Here is a 20,218-nt window from a genome sequence, read left to right as displayed (position 1 = left end):
AGCAACATGCAGCGTGGCAAAACAACACTTCACAAAGGAACAAAGAACAAGGCAGTCCAGATATAGGGTGGATAATGATTAACAGGTGGATGTGATGATGCTGAGTGGCAAACCCAAACAGGGCTGGGAACTAATGATAATGATAGCAGGGGGGAAGGATGGGAATTGCAGTTCTAGAATTCAGGTGACAAGGAGCGAACGAGACCGGAGAGAGGTGAAGGCGTGCGCTCAGTGACAGGCGCGCGCTCCGTGACAATATGTATATATATATATATATATATATATATATATATATATATTTATATATATATATATATATTTATTTATTTATTTATTTATTTATTTATTTATTTATTTTATTATTATTATTTTTTTTTTTTTTTTTTTAAGTGTGTTGTATATCGGCTTGGGCCCGCACTCGCTGTAGATTTTTTTTATTCTAAAAAATAAATAAATAAAATGTTTTAACAACAACACAAATGCCTTTAAAAATGTTGAAACATCAAAGTCAAAAGATGTGAAATTACATTTCATTGCACCATGAGAAAGTGCAGTGAAATCCAGTGAGAGCTTGAGGTTACGTCAGCACGCTGACGTTGCGTAAACAATGCGTTACATCACGTCTCTCAAACAGAAAGGGTTTTCCTGTACAAGCCCGCAGACCATCTCCCAGTTTGGAACGTTTCGATCGAAAATACCTTGGAATCTGGTAATTATTTTGACCCGTGGGATTGCTTTAATTTATACGAACTTGCTAATAGCATTTCTTAATAGATTGCACGGAAGTTTGTGTGCTTTTTGCGTTGATGTTTAAGCTAAAGACTGTTAAAGAGTAAACTATAACTATGCTAACTTACATGTAATTTTTACCTTTGTCATTTCTAATGGCAAAATTATTTACTTTTAAAAGTATTTTTGATGAATTAAAGTAGACCAGATAAGTTATTTAGCGTGATAGCCAGTACGAAAGTGAAAGTGGGAAAGCCCATACATACATAGCCTACTTCGATTTTGCTTTCCATACTTCCGAATAAATCCAAGACACTGCACCATGTCCCTGCAACAATTTCTCGAGCGACAGTGTAGAAAACTACTGCTTGTATACAAAGATGAAGAATCAAATGTGGACCTATATTTTTGTGATATTTTTTACTCTGCAGAGTAAATGCTCAGCTTGCAAATGGCTCGGCCAATACAGGAGGATAAGCAGCGATTCTCTGACTCTCCTTAGGGAAATGGTAAGTACCTACACTTTAAATCTTTATGCTTTATTTGTGAATTTTTGAATAGAACAGTGACAATGCCGCTAGTTCTACATTAGACTGTTGCGCACAGCTCTGCAGCTTTCCTTTCCTTTCAATGATTTGTGCAACAGATTTGTTACTTTTTTTCTTAGAAGTATCCAATTGTTAACTCAACACCTTACAGAATCATTTACAACCATTTGGAATACTATGCAATGTTTTCCTATTGTGGGATGCTGTCACTGATTCGCCTTTTACACTCCACTGTAAAAGTGTTTCATCATTATGTTACATCTTTGCTTCTATCCTTAATTTTTGTCACAACAATTTCTGTTGTTTACACTATATTTGATAAGTTTCTATTTCTACCTGCTCTAATCTTCATTCGTAATTCAATGTGGTTGCCAAAGTGCAATGCACTAACCACTGCGGGTTGGCACCACTTTTATTTTATAAAAAATTTAAGGCAGCAACTCAAGTTTTCGTTTTTGTAAATTGATGTCTGTAACATCAATGTCAAATATTCAGCATGTTACATATCAAAAAATACTAATTGTAATCTTTCTTATAGGGTAGAAACTATTATGATTTTAGGGAGCCATTTCCAGGGCAACTGTACAACTGGATAGACAACGCTAAGGTTTGCAGAACTTTTCTCCTTATTTAACAGCACTTGAACTAGGGCTGGGCGATTTAAATCGCGATATTGTTATGCGCATCTCGTCGGTAAAGCCGGTTCCTTGATTATTAGTAAATCACCATCACCTGCTTTCAGATGGCGCGGCATTTAGGGCTGATGAGATAATTAAGTGATTAATTTAGTGATGCTTGAGCATTATTGAAGACACCTGATGTTAACAAGCAGAATCACTGAAGGAGAAAATCACAAATTGTAAGTTACCATTAAGGTGATGGGTGTTTGCTTTAGTTGGGCTCTAGACCATTATATGTTTACTTTAATATTTACAGTTGTTTGTCTGCTGTTATTGATTTATAACAGTTAAATGAACAAAGTAAAATGTTGTCTTATAGTGTTGGTTATGTTTTGACATAATCATACTGTGATCTGCAAAATGAAACTTATTGAGACAGTTTGATTTAACTTGTTAGCTGCAGTTTTGTGATTCTTCAGCCTACGATTATCAGTACTTTAATTCAAAATATTTAATAAACATTGTTCTGATCAAAAGATATTCGGACAAATTCATTTAAAACACAGACATCAATAATCAGCCTGTTAATCTCAACAATGGTGACAATAATAAAACATATTGCAGTGGCTGCCACCAATCACAACTCATTAATGGCTCCCATCATGCATTGCGGTATGAATAAATTATGATCTGAATTGTCTATGTAATTTACTTTTCCTAATTGAATATTATGCTCGTCACCATTGTTGAGATGCATAGGCTGAATCTTGACATCTGTGTGTGCCTAAAAGAATGATTTTCTTTTTTAAACAACTTGTAAGAAATCCTTTATATTATATAAAAAATTCTGGGCATTTATGCAGATTCACAGTTATGCTGTAACCAACAACATAAACCGAAGTCAGAAAGAAGGATCTTAATGAGTTCAGTGATCAAGTTCAAATGATGATTGTCATAATATAACCAACACCATCAGATCACTTTTTTCTTTGTTCAACTGGCGATTATAATTCAGATATCTCAGACAAACAAAATCTAAAGTTAATAATATATGGGTCAAGAGTCCAACTAAAGCAACCATTGATCGTCATAACGGTAACTTACAATTTGAGATTTTCTCCTTCAGTGATTCTGCTTGTTAACATCAGGTGTCTTCAATAATGCTCAATCATCACTAAATTAATCGCTTAGTTATCTCATTAACTTAAACACTCTTGAGTGTGGACTCATACACTCCCGTTCATTTAACACAGGAGTGTTTGCTGTGTACAAAGAGCCGTAGTTAACTGACAAGCTGAGCCATATCGCATTAAATATCGCTGGCGATACGTCCGCGATATTGATGTGATTTGGCTCAGCTTGTCAGTTAACTACGGCTCTTTGTAGTAAATGCCGCTCCATCTGAAAGCAGGTGATGGTGATTTACTACTAATCAAGGAACCGGCTTTACTGACGAGATGCGCATAACAATATCGCGATTTAAATCGCCCAGCCCTAACTTGAACAGAGTGCAAACATTTCATTCCCTAAATAACACTTAAGTTATCAGAGAACATCTTGCATACTGTGTTCATAATCTGAAGGACCCAGTTACCCACACAGGCATTATGTCTCGTTACAGGTGGAGAACCAGCTGAAGTTTCTTTTCCTGACCTTAGAACATATCATCCACCTCATGGATGCCAGGGAGAACATGAACGCAGTGCAATGGAACAAAAATACTTTAGAACTTTTCCTAGCTGACCTGAACAGGCAGTCGTTGGAACTTAAAGAATGTGTAAGTCTTGTGTTTTCAGAATACCATTCTATGAATTGCATATTATCCTACATATTTAATCGAAGAGAACACTTTATTTTGATGGCCGCTTTAACACATTGTGTTGACTCAACACGATCTCATGAAAGTGCGTATATAGCACAAATGATATTTCTCGTGTCATTTATACGCCAAAACGAGTTTTCGTATATGATACTCACTGTAAACCCCTTGGGTAGGATTAGGGATGAGGAGGGCGTGCATATTACACGCCATAAAGTGCGTATCATATGCACGTGAAAACTGCGTATCATATGTACGCAAAAACTCATTTTGGCGTATAAATGATACGAGAAATATAATTCGTGCTATAGATACGCACTTTCATGAGATCGGGCTCATTGACTATAAGTAGCGTTGCACCTACATTTCTACTAACTCTCATTAGAGTGTTAGTAGAGCATTAGTAGACTGGTAGTATGTTGACATATACTTGCAAAGTTACTGATAGTCAGTTGAATGTCTGTTGGAGGAGCATCACAATAAAGAGTTAGCAGATGTAAAGCAGTGAGTCGAATAATGAGAGTTAGGGACCATCAAAATAAAGTGTTACCGATTATCATAATAGTAATAGACCACAAACTTAGAATGAACTACACTCAACCATTTAACATATTGCATTAATCTTACAAATGTTGATGACGTTCGGCTGAAAAGGCTGAATGAATGAGAGCCTAACTATTCAGTGTTTGAATGAGATTTAGAGACGGTCAAAAACATATGATTAGAAGTATATAGACGCTGTAGAAGATTTTTCATCATGTTAACTTTGTCATTAATGTTATTTTTGCTAATTGTTTATGTTTTGTTGATTTTTTTGTCAGGTGGCTCGAGACCCCCATCCATCACATAAGGAGTCCTACGAGAGAAAGATAAAAAGTCACTTCAGGAAGTTAGAGAAGATTCTAAAGAAAGAAGTAAGTTTGATCGCATATTATATTATAAGAGGCATATCATATTTGCTCAATGTAAATGTTACTTTGTAAAGAGTAAAAGGAATGATTTTCTCCCATATAAAATGTAGTCTGTTGTACTCAGCTAAAGTTGTTCCTCTTGTGTTTTCAGAAATATAGCGCCCAGGCATGGGAGAAGATCCGGAGAGCTGTGAAACATCACCTTCAGAGGATGGACATCATCGCAAGCAATGCCATGTCCTTTCTAAAAGTTTAACAGATGATCAGATATAATGACTGAAGAATGCCTTGTGATACAGTGGTGTTGGAGTGTTGAAAAGTTACTGCTAACAATGCCTTACAAACAAAAACTGAAAAAATTTAATGTAACAAATCTATTTATTTATTTACATGATTGTATTTCATTGCAATGAATGTAGCCTAGAGTTGTACGTTTTGCCTAATGGCTGGTGTTTTAATATAGAGTACACCTTGTGTTTTTCCTATGAAAACTTGAAGTAATCGGATCAAGCAGGCTAATTATTTTTCTTACCTATGAAATTCCTGTGAAAATTTTAGTTTTTTTTATTTATTTTTATTTTGGTGCAAATAGGCCTCTGTGCCTAAACGATACTCAGATGTTTTGCTAAATGTGAACAAATGTTAAAAAAGAAACAAGCAAGCTATGCAATCCAGTATTTATTTACTTTCAGATAGTTGTTATGTGTTTGTGATCGTTTATGGTATTTATTATACTTAATTTAATTTACATTGTGCAATTTTTGTATCCCAGGATATTTGCTGTTTTCATTTGTACTGTTATTTATATTTATTTATATTTATTTATTTGATCTGTTTGCTCTCAAAATGTTTTTGTACTTTTGAAGTTATTTATTTATTTTATCTGTTTGCTCACAACATTTTTGTACTTTCAAATAAAAAATAAGTTATTGAAACTAAAGTTTCTTTTATTTGGTTTACTAAATCCATTGAACTGTCACACACCAGTATAAGTATAGACGGCTGACAACTCCTTACTTGTCCTATACTTTTCTAGTATGGTTCTTCAGAGATTGAAAATGTTCTTTGAGGTATTTAAAAAGTTTTGCCTATATTGTTGTTCCCATAAAGTCCTTCAAAATAACTATACACATAAATCGGTACAGACCTTATAAATTCGAGCAAATTAGTAATCATTTACATATATGCCATCAAAATGCAAACCCATTTTTTTATTCTAATTTCCAGACATTTGTATAATGCAAATGCCTTGTCTATAATGCAAACGTTTCACTATAATGGACATAGGAGAGAGGTGAAGAAATTGTGTTTGCAACATAATAGGGCTCTTCTCGTAGGTGGACGGAAAAGTCATTCCGGGCGCCAAACAAACATTCTGTGAAACACAAAAGAATATATTTCTTCTTGTTTTTTGTTGTTATTGTTGTTGTTGTTGTTGTTGTTTTGCTTATGAGCGTCAAAAACAGCAGAGACATCTAAAATAAAGTCATACCGGTTTTGGAATGCAATAAGTAACTGATTACAGAGTTTACATTTTCGAATAAATTCGAACTGTTGTCGAGTAGCCTAGTTCCATTTTTATGCGACTGCATAGGCTACCCAGCAAGCAATTTTGCATCTAAAAGACGTCTAATAGCCTTCAAAACACAGCCCAGACGTCTAGGCTAAAACAAGGCTAAATGTGGGCTGTCAGTGAAAATCTAATAGATGTCTAACCATAGCCCAAGAATAAGAAGTCTAACCATAGCCCAAGAATAAGAGGTCTAACCATAGCCCAAGAATAGACTAGTCATCAATTAGACGGCTATTGAACGACTACATTTACACGTATAATAGACAGTGCATATGGGTCTAGGCTAAAACAAGGCTGAATTTGGGCTGTCAGTGAAAATCTAATAGACGTCTAACCATAGCCCAAGAATAGACTAGTCATCAATTAGATGGCTATTAAACGACTACATATACATAATAGACAACAAAATGATGGCTAAAGGATTCTTTTCACTTAAATATAACAGGTTCTCATAAATGACAATCCATCCAAACAAATTAAATATAAAGGTTTTATTTAGAAAAAAAAAGGGTTAGTTCACCCAAAAATGAAAATTCTGTCAGTAATTGCTCACCCTCATGTTGTTCCAACCCCGTAAGACCTTTGTTCATCTTCGGAACACAAATTAAGATATTTTTGATTAAATCTGAGAGCTGATCACTCCTCCATAGGCGATAAGTGATTGAAACTTGCTGGCCAAGAAAAGTTATTAAAGAGATTGTTAATATACACTGTTAGCCCTTGCTGTAAAAAAAGGCCAAATTCGGACAATATCATACCATTTTCCATTAAAACAGTAATATACCGTAGAAAATAAAACTAGCCTACAGAAATATACTGTAAATGAACAGTGCTCAAAGTCGACACTCAGAGGTTGTTTTCCCAATCACACCCTATACCCTCATTCACTATTCCCTACATTAGTTCACCAATATAGTCCCCTTGACTGAAAAGAAGTGAGTGAATTGAGACACTGATGAACACCTGATAAGCAGAATCACTGAAGGACAGAGAAACAAGAACAGAAAAAAGAGAAACAGAAACTACAACTGACTTCCAGCCACACTGAGTGTGAAACCAGTTTACAAACCAGTTTAACATTATTTCTTTCATACATGTACTAAAGTTCTTGTTGTGAATTAACAGAGATTGAGTTAATAATAAAGTTTGTTGTCACCATAATGGAGATCAGTGTTTGCTTTAGTTGGTCTCTTGTCCCTTGACTTCTTACCGTTCATCTCTCTCTGACTGCTGTAACAGTGAGTTTATAAAACACATTTGTTATTGCAAGAAAAAGTCAAGAGGAAGATTATTAGTTGTTTTTGGTTTGTGTGATGGTTTAACATTCATCCTGGACATGTCTGATTTTCAGATCTTTCCTGTATATATTCTTTGAATTTATGGGTATTTCATATTTTGCATATTTATCTGTGAATCTACAACATGAAATCAACATTTCTGTAATTAGGTCTTCTGAACAATATCGTAATCATATAGTGCATTAAAACATGTTTAACTCCTGCCTGACTCAGACACACACAGACATCAACAATCAGCACATGAATCTCAACAATGGTGACAATCAAAAGTTTCATGTCGCAATGCATGCTGGGTTCCAGGATAATATAAAACTCCCAGCATGCACTGCTGCATGAATAATAAAAAAATATTGCCACCATTGTTGAGATTCATGTGCTAAATTGTGATATCTCTGTGTTTCTAAAAGACAGCATAGCACTGTTTTTTTTTGGTTTATGCATGATGTGTTAAAAAAATAAGTCATTGTAATTTATTGCTGTAGTTTCACAGTGGTGCTAATGTAACACTTTTGTTTGAGGATTAAACTCTGAATGAGTGAGAATAAATTCCTTAGTGAATGAACAGGCTATATGATGATTTTATCTCCATAATCACAATCATTCATAAACTGTGTGTGTGCACAAGTGTGACTTGCACAAAAACAGCTCAAGCAGCAAAAGAAACACTAATGTTTTAGCATCAGCATCCCAACTAAAGCAAGCACTGATCTCTATAATGGTAACTTCAAACCAAACATTTTCAATTAAACATCTCAACAACAACTTCTGTAGATGTATGACAGAAATAAAGTCATACTGGTTAATAATAAGTGTAATAATGTGTAATGGCTGGAAGTCAGTTGTAGTTCTTGTGTTTCTCTATTTTCTGTTCTAACAGCAGGTGTTCATCACTAATGCTCAACAATCACTTACATATTCACTTAATTATCTCACTGCAACACTGCGTCAGTGTTACTTTTTACTCTTTGTAGTGTGGATTTTCCTGTGGGGTTGAAAGGGTTAACAGTGTAAGATAAAAAGACACACCCACAAAATGTATTTTAACAGTAATAAACTGTAAGTTATAAAACAGGTTTATACTGGCAACACTGTTTCCAGTATTTTACTGTAAAATCTTGTTTTTTGGGTCACCATTGTGCAGAAGAGTAGAGCCTGTGCTTTAGTTGATACGTTGCATGTTGCTTTATTTAACAGGCAGTGACTGTGTAGTTGCTGGTCCAGTGGAAATCTCTTTATTTACCAAAAAAATTGTGTGGTTTCAAATGAAAGAAGTTCACAGTAATACTTTGCTCACTTTATTTATGCATTATAAATTTTAGTTAATACTTTTAAATTACAGTTGGTCAATTTAAGACAGTCGGTTTCTGCAAGTGAAATTAGTTAACTCGAGTTTTAGTGCATTTTTACAGTAACATACTGTAGATAACAGTAAATTACTGGCAACAGTGTTGCCAGTATTTTACTGTAAAAAAACCCGGTAAGGTCTAACAGTGTAGTCCAAGTGACTCCAGTGGCTCAATCTTAAATTTATCAAGCGACGAGAATACTTTTTGTGCGCAAAAACAAACAAAAATAACGACTTTATTCTACTATTCATTTCCTTCTCTCTGGGCCTCGTAGTGTTTTTGCGTAGCACGTCTGTGTTGCACGTCATCAAGCATCACACACATGACAAGCGTCGACCAATAGTGAGCATACGTGGTGACGTGTAACACAGACGTGCTGCGCAAAAACACTACGTAAACTAACTCGAGGCTCAGAGAGAAGGAAATGAATAGTAGAATAAAGTCGTTATTTTTGTTTGTTTTTGCGCACAAAAAGTATTCTCATCGCTTGATAAATTTAAGATTGAGCCACTGTAGTCACTTGGCCTATATTAACGATCTCTTTAATAACTTTTCTGGGCCAGCAAGTTTCAGTCACAGAAGCCTATGGAGGGGTGATCAGCTCTCAGATTTAATCAAAAAAATCCTAATTTGTGTTCCGAAAATGAACGAAGGTCTTACGGGGTTGGAACAACATGAGGGTGAGTAATTACTGACAGAATTTTCATTTTTGGGTGAACTAACCCTTTAACAACTTTCAAAAAGATCAAAACATAAAAATGACCAAAGTAAATATTAAAAATAATATATATGAAAAAAAAAAAACATTTTTTTAAATATTGAAAAAATATATATATAGGGCCTATGGAACATCAACAACTTAAGATAATAAAATATAAAACTCTGTTGCTGCTGGGAAGTTGGTCGTCACAGCATCTGCCAAATAAGAAAAAAATAATTTGCACAAGAAAAGCATTGTTGACAGTTTAAAGTGTGCATGGACTAATACATTCACCTGTACTGTTTGTGTGTGTGTGTGTGTGTGTGTGTGTGTGTGTGTGTGTGTGTGTGCATTCTGTTTAGGTTTTAATGCACATCTGAGATATTTGCATTATTGATATACTGCCGGATATTTTTTTATAATTGCTCATTTTATACAGCCAATCATTTGTTTTGTTTTTTATGCTGTATTATAAAATTAATTTGAAAGTTTCAAACTTGAATGAATGAAGGCATTTTGAATAAAACTTCATCTTATTGTGCTTGACAATGACAAATAGTATTCTACTCTATTAGAAATGCTCTCTCTGTATGTAAAAAGCCATTGTTCAGACAAATTCAATATTATAGTTCAAATCAATGATGGACTTTATCAAAGATGAGAGCTTTAGTGAGGAAATGCTATCATAATGGTCTAAATAAACGAGTAAAATATATTTGTGGCTTTCATAACACTCTATAATTGTTTGCACATGTTTTACAGCTTTGGATTTAGATAATTCCAGTTTAAGGCCACATGGAAACATGGGGTTACAGTACACATGCCTCTATCGCCACACAGCAAAAAGTCCAGTGTTAAATTAACTCTCCTGGGAGTTTATATGGCTCCAGAGTCAGTGTTAAAATATGAGTGTTAAATTAACACTCAAGAGTGTTAAAGTTAATGAGCTCATTAAGTGATTCATTGAGTGATGATTGAGCATTATTGAAGACACCTGATGTTAGCAAGCAGAATCACCAAAGGAGAAAATCTATTTTTTTAAGACACCGTTATGGAGATCAGTGTTTGTTTTAGTTGGGCTCTTGACCCATAAACTGTAAACATTAGATTATCTTTGGCTGTTGTATCTGAGTTATAACTGCCAGATGAACAAAGAGAAAGTTGATCAGGTTTTGTTGGTTATGTTTTGACATAATCATAATTTCACTTGAATCACTGATCTCATGTAGAGTCTAATCTCTGACTTAAATGTATATTGTTGATTACATCATCACTGTGATTCTACAGCATAAGATCTTTTTTAACTAGTCTAAAGGATTTCTTAAAAGTTGTTCTGATAAAACAAAATCTTTCTTTTAGGCACACACAGACATCAAGAATCAGTGTATGAATCTCAACAATGGTGACAAACAGAATATTCAATTAGGAAAAGGAAATTAGTAAGACAATTTAGATCATAATTTATTCATACCGCAATGCATGATGGGAGCCATGAATGAGTTTTGATTGGTGGCACCCAGAATGCACTGCACCATGCTTTATTACTGTCACCATTGTTGAGATGCACAGGCTGATTATTGATGTCAGTGTGTCTAAATAAAGTCATTTTCTAAGTATTTTTATCAGAACAATTTTTAAGAAATATTTTGGATTATATTGATAATGATAAAAATCATTTGCTGTAGAATCACAGGCTGCTGTAATCAACAAGGTAAATCTGACTCTCTAAATGAGAGTTGATATTCAGGTCAAATTATGATTATCAAATCATAACCAACACCACCTGATTACCTTTTCTCTTTGTTCATCTGAGAGTTATAACTCAGATACAACAGCCAAACAAAATCTAAAGTTAATGTTTTATGGGTCAAGAGCCCAACTAAAACAAACACTGATCACAATAACGGTATCTTAAAAAATGAGATTTTCTCCTTCAGTGATTCTGCTTGCTAACATCAGGTGTCTTCAATAATGCTCAATCATCACTCAATTAATCACTTAATGAGCTCATTAACTTTAACACTCTTGAGTGTTAATTTAACACTCATATTTTAACACTGACTCTGGAGCCATATAAACTCCCAGGAGAGTTAATTTAACACTGGACTTTTTGCTGTGCAGTAATGAAGAACCACGGAGCCAACTTTTAAAAGACTGTTTTTGTAATTAAGCAAAATAAAGAGACATTATTTATTTCAAACTCCTGTCTGCCTCATGTGTTCCACGGTCATGCTCCTCGGGGTGGTGCTCCAGTTTAGGGGTGTGCGGCCCGCTGGCGCTCGCCCTGACCTGTGACATCATCATATCAATTATATGAATTATATATATCATACGAGTAAACATTTAGGCTACAATTCCCCCAGCTTTCCGAGCTGTCATTGCGATCCATTGCTTTCCTATTGTTTACTTTGACCGCTCTCCCTCATGTTACGTCACTTCGGTTCGGCGGTTTTCAAATGAGAAGTAAAATTTTCCTCACAAAAACGACTCCAGAAGCCTAAATAGCGTTTTATAAGTATGTTTATATTTAAATCTAGTTCCTACATTATTTTTCTATACATTGACTCACTGGGTACTCTAACCTGCAAGATGCCCTTTAAGTAACAGCCCCTCCTAACTTTACTTTTATGAGTGTCTGCAGAACTGTTAAGAGAGGTGGGGGTCTAGCTGCTCTTTTTAAAGATATTTATCAATGTAAGCAAATATCATTTGGGAATTACCTGTCTTTTGAATATCTGGGCATTGGGTTAAAACGGTGCTCCACGCATTTTACTTATCATTATTTACAGGCCTCCAAAATACTCTCCAGCCTTTACTGAGGACTTTACAGAACTGCTATCAACAATTACCTCAGAGTTTGACTGTTTTGCCATTGCTGGAGATTTTAACATTCACATAGATAATGCAGAAAACAATATGGCAAAAGAAATCAAAACTGTTTTAAAAACTTGATCTGACTCAGCATGTACAAGGACCCACACACAATCGTGGACACACTCTAGATTTACTTATCAGTAAGGGTCTAAACATTTCATCGATTGTTATTAAGGATGTAGCGCTATCTGATCATTTCTGTATTTTCTTTGATATATTGATCTCTCCTGCCACTGAAGCTAGATCTGTGTCTGTAAAGAAGAGATGCTTAAATGAGAACACTAGTGTACTATTTATGAAGGCTATATCCTTAACACCAAGCATATCCGCAGACTGTTGATTTTTTCCTTGATTCTTTTAACTCAAAAGTTAAAAGTGTAATTGATGATATTGCTCCTGTCAAAGTCAGGAAGAAGAGTGGCTGACAAAAAGCACCTTGGAGAAACTCAACAGCAGTGCAAAATATGAAAAGACAATGCAGAAAAGCAGAGCACATGTGGCGGAAGACAAAACTTGTAGTCCATTATAACATCTACAAAGACAGCATCCATGCTTTCAATATGGAACTAGGCAAAGCTAGACAGACTTTCTTCTCAAATATTATAAACAGTAATTTAAACAACACACGCACTCTTTTTGCTACTGTAGAGAGACTGACAAACCCCCCAAGCCAGATTCCCAGTGAAATGCTCTCAGACAACAAGTGCAGTGAGTTTGCTTCTTTCTTCTCTGAGAAAATCAATAATATCAGAAAGGTGATCAGCACATCCTTGAGTTGCACTGGGGTAAGACAGATCAGACCACCTGAGAAAGTAGATACTATGTCTGACTTCAAAGAAATTGATGGCAAAATTTTGGAAGAAACCGTACAGCACCTTAAAACATCAACCTGCGCTCTTGACACACTTCCCACATCTTTTTTCAAAAGTGTGTTAAACAGTTTAGAACCAGATCTTCTAGAAGTGGTAAATGCCTCACTTCTCTCTGGGAGTTTTCCAAACTCCCTGAAAACTGCAGTTGTCAAGCCCCTCCTGAAAAAGAGCAATCTGGATAAGACCATATTAAGCAACTATACACAGCAAAAACTCCAGTGTTAAATTAACACTCCTGGGAGTGTATATGAGTCCACACTCCAGAGTGTAAAGTGTTAAAATATGAGTGTTAAATTAACACTCAAGACTGTTAAAGTTAATGAGATAATTAAGTGATTAATTTAGTGAGGATTGATCATTATTGAAGACACCTGATGTTAACAAGCAGAATCACTGAAGGAGGAAATCTCAAATTGTAAGCTACCGTTATGGTGATCAGTGGTTGCTTTAGTTGGGCTCTAGACCATTATATGTTTACTTTAAATTTTGTTTGGCTGTTGTATCTGAGTTATAACTGCCAGATGAATAAAGAGAAAAAGTGATCTGATGATGTCGGTTATATTATGACAATCATCATTTGAACTTGATTACTGAACTCTTATTTCTGACTTAGATTTATGTTGTTGATTACAGCATAACTGTGATTCTGCATAAATATCCAGAATTTTAGATATAATACAAAGGACTCCTTAAAAGTTGTTTTGAAAAAAAAAAATCTTTCTTTTAGGCACACACAGACGTCAAGATTCAGTCTATGCATCTCAACAATGGTGACGAGCCGAATATTCAATTAGGAAAAGTAAATTACATAGACAATTCAGATCATAATTTATTCATACCGCAATGCATGATGGGAGCCATTAATGAGTTGTGATTGGTGGCAGCCACTGCAACATGCTTTATTATTGTCACCATTGTTGAGATTCACAGGATGATTATTGATGTCTATGTTTCTAAATAAATTCATTTGAAAGTCTTTTGATCAGAACAATGAAATATTTTTAGATTATATGAAAAATACTGAAAATCATATGCTGCAGAATCACAGAGCTGCTGTAATTGACAAGTTGAACCAAACTATCTCAATAAGTCTCGTTTTTCGGAGCACAACATGATTATGTCTAAACATAACCAACACCATCAGATCACATTTTTACTTTGTTCATCTGACTGTTATAAATAACAATAACAGCAGACAAGCAAAACTTAAAGTAAATATATAAGGGTCAAGAGCCCAACTAAAGCAAACACCCATCACCGTAATGGTAACTTACAATTTGAGATTGTCTCCTTCAGTGATTCTGCTTGTTAACATCAGGTGTCTTCAATAATGCTCAAGCATCACTAAATTAATCACTTAATTAGCTCATTAACTTTAACACTCTTGAGTGTTAATTTAACACTCATATTTTAACACTTTACACTCTTGAGTGTGGACTCATATACACTCCCAGGAGTGTTAATTTAACACTGGAGTTTTTGCTGTGTAGGCCGATTTCAAATCTTCCTTTCATAGGCAAGATCATTGAAAAAGTTGTCTTCAATCAGCTGAACAAATTCTTAAGCTCGAATAGATACTTTGACAATTTTTTAATCTGGTTTCCGACTGCACCACTGCTCAGAGACAACGCTCATAAAGATAATATACGATATTCGCTTAACCCTTCGAGGTCTAAGGGGTTTTAAGTTCGCCTGGCACTATGTTGATATTTTGACTTCTGGAAGGGTCAATTTTCATAGCAGAGTGAAGAGAGTCATATTTCTGGATTCTATAGACTCAGCTACAAGGTGGATGCATTGAAAATTCACTTCTTGAGACAGTTGTATGTGTTCTGATGTGATCAAGACATACACAATTCTCAATTTTCCAATAGTCATTTACTGCTGGCAGTTTTAGAACTCCCATGTAAAAAACTAATCCAATGAATTGGAACATCTCTGCAGGGTTGATGGTGGTCCACTTGTACTTTTTCCCAGCAGCAATGTTTCTCTCTGCCAGCTTGTTTGTGTTGGCAAGTGCTTGAAAAGGCAGGGGGTTTTGCTCTACAGATGTGTCCAATTACACGCCAGGTTCCAGTCTGGGGTAAAACCTTTGTGGAATGGGGGCCACATCAGGATCCTTTTCTGTCTTCCATCCTTGTTCCGAATGGTTTGGTGGTGCTGGACATCTGACAGGTGAAAGTGACTGGCCATGTCCTACTGAGGAGCCAAACTGACTCTGTGACACAGAGGGCCTCCTTACCCTACGACATAACCTCAAGGTAGGGGTCACAGACAGTCCTCTTGGTGGCTCTGTGGCAGTGCTGGAGGAGCCTGGTCAAGGAGGAGACCTGTATCTGTGGGCTGCAGGAGGAGAAATGGATCTGTGGGCTGCAGGAGGAGAAATGGGTCTGTGGGCTGCAGGAGGAGAAATGGATCTGTGGGCTACAGGAGGAGACCTGGATCTGTGGGCTGCAGGAGGAGAAATGGATCTGCGGGCTGCAGGAGGAGAATTGGATCTGTGGGCTGCAAGAAAATAAATTAAACTGTGGGCTGCAGGAGGAGAAATGGATCTGTGGGCTGCAGGAGGAGAAAAGGATCTGTGGGCTGCAGGAGGAGACCTGGATCTGTGGGCTGCAGGAGACCTGGATCTGTGGGCTGCAGGAGGAGAAATGGGTCTGTGGGCTGCAGGAGACCTGGATCTGTGGGCTACAGGAGGAGACCTGGATCTGTGGGTTGCAGGAGGAGAAATGGATCTGTGGGCTGCAGGAGGAGACCTGGATCTGTGGGCTGCAGGAGGAGACCTGGATCTGCAGGCTGCAGGAGGAGAAATGGATCTGTGGGCTGCAAGAAAAGAAATTAAACTGTGGGCTGCAGGAGGAGACCTGGATCTGTGGGCTGCAAGAAAAGAAATTAATCTGTGGGCTGCAGGAGGAGACCTGGATCTCTGGGCTGCAGGAGGAGACCTGGATCTGTGGGCTGCAGGAGGATAACTGGATCTGTGGGCTGCAGGAGGAGAAATGGATCTGTGGGCTGCAGGAGGAGATCTGGATCTGTGGGCTGCAGGAGGAGATCTGGATCTGTGGGCTGCAGGAGGAGATCTGGATCTGTGGGCTGCAGGAGGAGCGGAAGCGGTGCTGTGTGGAAGAGGGCGAGCGGTCGGGGTCCTGGGTTCAGCAGATGATGTACTCGGCTGCTCTGGGGTTTCCTGATTTAGACTAAAACACACAGATTTTGTAATAAGTTTATATTCCCACATATCAAAGTTGTACAGCGTTTATTACAACGTGGTAAATAAAAATTAGCTATACATCATCATGTGTTTATTTTTTACATCAAGTAAAGAGTCACATCAGGATCCTTTCTGTCTTCCATCATTGATCCGTCTGGTCTGGTGGTGCTGGACATCTGACAGGCGAAAGTGACGTCCTACTGGGGAGCCAAACTGCGCTCGGACCGGTCTAGCCTACGGAGGATTGTTCTTGTCGCCTAGCAACTGAAAGTTGCCGATGACGAGCGGGAGTAACGTTTGCACTAGACTTTTTTTATATTCTTCTGGGTTTTAGGCTGCATCTCATTTCTCTGTCTCACCCCTTACTCTTACCCCTTCCCCTCGGTTTTGCGCGTTCATGTGAGGGGAAGTGGTGTCCCAATTCTCATTTTGATTAAGGGCTAGGGCCAAGGCGTAGGGCTACATAGCCCTTGAAACGAAGTTTGCGGAGGACCATACTTGAAAGAGAGGGGTAGGAATTTCCCAAAAGTGAGTCGCACAAATGTAAGTATTTTCAGCAGTTTAATGACACTCGTGTTTTTTGATACTTTTAATAAAATGTTCAAGCGGTTTTAATTGTAATGTTTTTGTTTTGAATCGCTAGTTAACCGCTAGCTAGCAGCAATGCGCTATTTGCTGTTTGCTAATGTTTTGGTGTCGCCGGCGCCGGCGTTAAATACAATGAAACAATGTCTTTGACTGATGGCACACAAGCGTGCAAAGATAAAGAGAGACCAGGCAATCGATATCACAACCCGAGACGACGGCATCTTCGTTTGTTTATGTCAACGCGCATCGCCTCTGTTGACGTAGCAGCCAGCTAGAGGAAAGGGAAGATGACGCAAACGGTAATCGAGTGGTGTCTCATTTCTTAGAGAAACGTTCTTCCCCCTACCCCCCTTCACTCGGTATCGAGGGGCAAGGGCAAGACACAGACAAAGGGGTAGGGGAAGGGGAAGGGGTAAGACAGAGAAATGAGATCGGACCTTATATTCAAACAGGGTTGAAAACCTGTATGTTCACCATGGTCCATTTGTGTTTGTAATAAAAAGAATACACTAGCCTACAAAATCGCATCAAGGTAAGATATAAATGAACATTTGAACCTTTGAAAAAAAAAAATTTTAAACAAAAGATGTAATCCGCCAATTCAGGACGCAGCCTCTAAATTTGGACACAGCAAACCAGCTTAATTTATCTGTATTGGCTAAGCCAAAAATACATGACCTGGCAGCGCTGGGGCTGAAACATCCTCACCATGTCCTCCAGTAAAATGTAAAACATAACAATAATAGCCAATTCTGGCTCCATAGCTGTTTACTCAATTATATCAAATGAATTATCAGGATGGCAGCTGTCCTCTCGCACTGTTGCTTGGCTCCAGGAGCGGTGATCGAGAACACCTGGTTGCGCAATTAGGAAATCCTATGAAGGCTACATGGTGTGTCCTTCGAAGGATTCAGACCTGAGCGATTTTGTGTTAATTTGTGTGATTGTTTCAATGTTTGGAGTGAGAACTGTTACTGAATGTCAAGTCAAAGTTTTAGATCTGTGAGGGGAATTGATGGGAATCGATCCCAAGTGTTGCTGCTGTTGTCATTTTCATTTTCAACACAAGGAACTAACAAGGAACTTTATTACCCCTGTATGATTAATGTACGTGGGAAATTTCAAATCTATATGCATGGGAATATAGCTAAATATGAATGAAGTTTGACACAGGAAGTGTAACGTTTTCTTTATTTTTAAAGAGTTTTATGATCATTGTCAGTTTCTGTACATACAAATCTGTAACATGTTGAATTACTTTATTGGAATTAATAGTTATTATAAAGTCGAACTATATTTAGATTAAAATGTTATGGTTATTTGCCTGTAGAGGTTCGTAAAGATAGGCTATTTATTTAATTATTTTGTTATATTATTGATGATTTATCCATGTTATATTGTGAGAAAGCATGTTATATGCTTTCAGTATAGCAGTTTTACAGGCTTTTATCAAATAATGTGTCTCTAACAGCAAATAAGCGAATAAAGTGAGATGATCTGCTGATGATCCTGAATGGCTTGTTGAATGAGTGTTGATAGCATGAGGCTCATCAATATTAAGAGATCTGCTGAAAACACTTTATTTCATGACAATAGTTCCTGTTTTCACCTCATTTATTATGCTGATGTCTTCAGATCTCCTGTAAATTGACACTTAAAGCTCATTTCATTGGTGTCAGCAGACTGAGGGTATTTGTTGGTTACTATAAGTAGCTTATTTATTTCTGTTTATGCTTTCAACTGTTTTTCTTATCATTATTTATATTTGGAAGAAATTGCATTATTATATTCTGTTGTCCATGAGCATAAAAACAAACTCAGTAAAGATATATTTTTTATTTTGGCAGATCAACTCCTCACACTACAAATCATCAGAGGTGGGAGTAAGTCACACATGAACAAGTCACAAGTCTCAAGTCTTAACCTTCAAGTCTCAAGCAAGTCCAAGTCAATTTTGTGAAAAGCAAGTCAAGTCAAGTCAAGTCACTGCTTTATGTCAAGCAAGTCAAGTCAAGTCGTAGCTTGGGTCACAAGTCACTGGCAAGTCATACAAACGTTTGATGATTTCACTGAATTTATATATTAAAATAAGTTAAAACTACATAAGTTGTGGACTATGGTTTTATTTGAAACATTTTTTTAAATATGCATTTCCACATGCTGAGTGGTTAAAAATCTAAAAAAGAAAAAAGAAATAAAATTTCAAACTACATAGCCTAAAATGTAAATGTAATTGAAATTAGGCCAACATTAAAGCATGAAAAATAAATATGCCTCAAACATTGCAGTAGACCATTAAAAGATATTAAATAATTCACAATTCAAGTATAATTGTTCCTATGCCACCAAATGGCATTCTTCAAACTGGCATCCCCTTTATGGAACATGAACACATCCTTAACAACAAGTTAGATCTTTCCTTTTTAACAAAAGAATAACAAGAAGAAAAAAACAGTAATAATTTAATTGACACAAAACTTACACCTGTCAATCAGGTGGATTGACTATTGTACATTATTAATCTGTGTGAGTGAGTGATTTATTAATATTTGTGAATGATGTGTGTGCATGTGTACACAGCAAAAACTCCAGTGTTAAATTAACACTCCTGGTAGTGTATACGAGTCCACACTCAAGAGTGTAAAAGTGTTAAAATATGAGTGTTAAATTAACACTCAAGAGTGTTAAAGTTAATGATATAATTAAGTGATTAATTGAGTGATGATTGAGCATTATTGAAGACACCTGATGATAACAAGCAGAATCACTGAAGGAGAAAATCACAAATTGTAAGTTACCATTATGGCGATTTGTGTTTGCTTTAGTTGGACTCTAGACCCTTTTATGTTTACTTTAAATTTTGTTTGTCTGCTGTTATTGATTTATAACAGTCAAATGAACAAAGAAAAGTGTGATCTGATAGTGTTGGTTATGTTTTGACATAATCATGTTGTGAACCTTAAAAACGAAATTTATTGAGGTATCTTAACTTGATAATTACAGCAGCTCTGTGATTCTACAACATATGATTATCAGTATTTTTCATATAATTCAAAATATTTAATAAACATTGTTCTGATCAAAACACTTTCAAATGAATTTATTTAGAAACACAGACATCAATAATCA

General features: G+C 36.4%; 2 protein-coding genes across 2 annotated transcripts in view; one reads left to right on the top strand and one right to left on the bottom strand.

Annotated features, from left to right (window-relative positions):
- LOC311081665 (uncharacterized protein) overlaps nucleotides 1–20,218 on the bottom strand; it is a gene marked incomplete at its 3' end in the record, with an annotated part of 465,213 nt that overhangs the window by 221,776 nt on the left and 223,219 nt on the right. The window lies entirely within an intron of this gene.
- Nucleotides 616–5,559, top strand: LOC311098269 (interferon a3-like). The gene is made up of 6 exons (XM_084138384.1): nucleotides 616–709; nucleotides 1,161–1,238; nucleotides 1,816–1,884; nucleotides 3,519–3,674; nucleotides 4,538–4,630; nucleotides 4,779–5,559. Exons 2-6 carry the CDS (start codon nucleotides 1,236–1,238, stop codon nucleotides 4,881–4,883), a joined length of 426 nt encoding a protein of 141 aa, XP_083994510.1. The 5' UTR covers nucleotides 616–709; nucleotides 1,161–1,235; the 3' UTR covers nucleotides 4,884–5,559.

The sequence above is a fragment of the Abramis brama genome (assembly GCF_963993115.1).
Source record: "Abramis brama genome assembly, chromosome: 1".
In the NCBI taxonomy this organism is placed as follows: domain Eukaryota; kingdom Metazoa; phylum Chordata; class Actinopteri; order Cypriniformes; family Leuciscidae; genus Abramis; species Abramis brama.
This window is presented reverse-complemented; position numbering and strand designations above follow the sequence as displayed.

Excerpts from the sequence above, each read along its gene's own strand:
- LOC311098269 (XM_084138384.1), top strand. Across the intron at positions 3,675-4,537 it reads CGTTGGAACTTAAAGAATGT|GTGGCTCGAGACCCCCATCC; the intron begins GTAAGTCTTGTG and ends TTTTTTTGTCAG. Across the intron at positions 4,631-4,778 it reads AGAAGATTCTAAAGAAAGAA|AAATATAGCGCCCAGGCATG; the intron begins GTAAGTTTGATC and ends TTGTGTTTTCAG.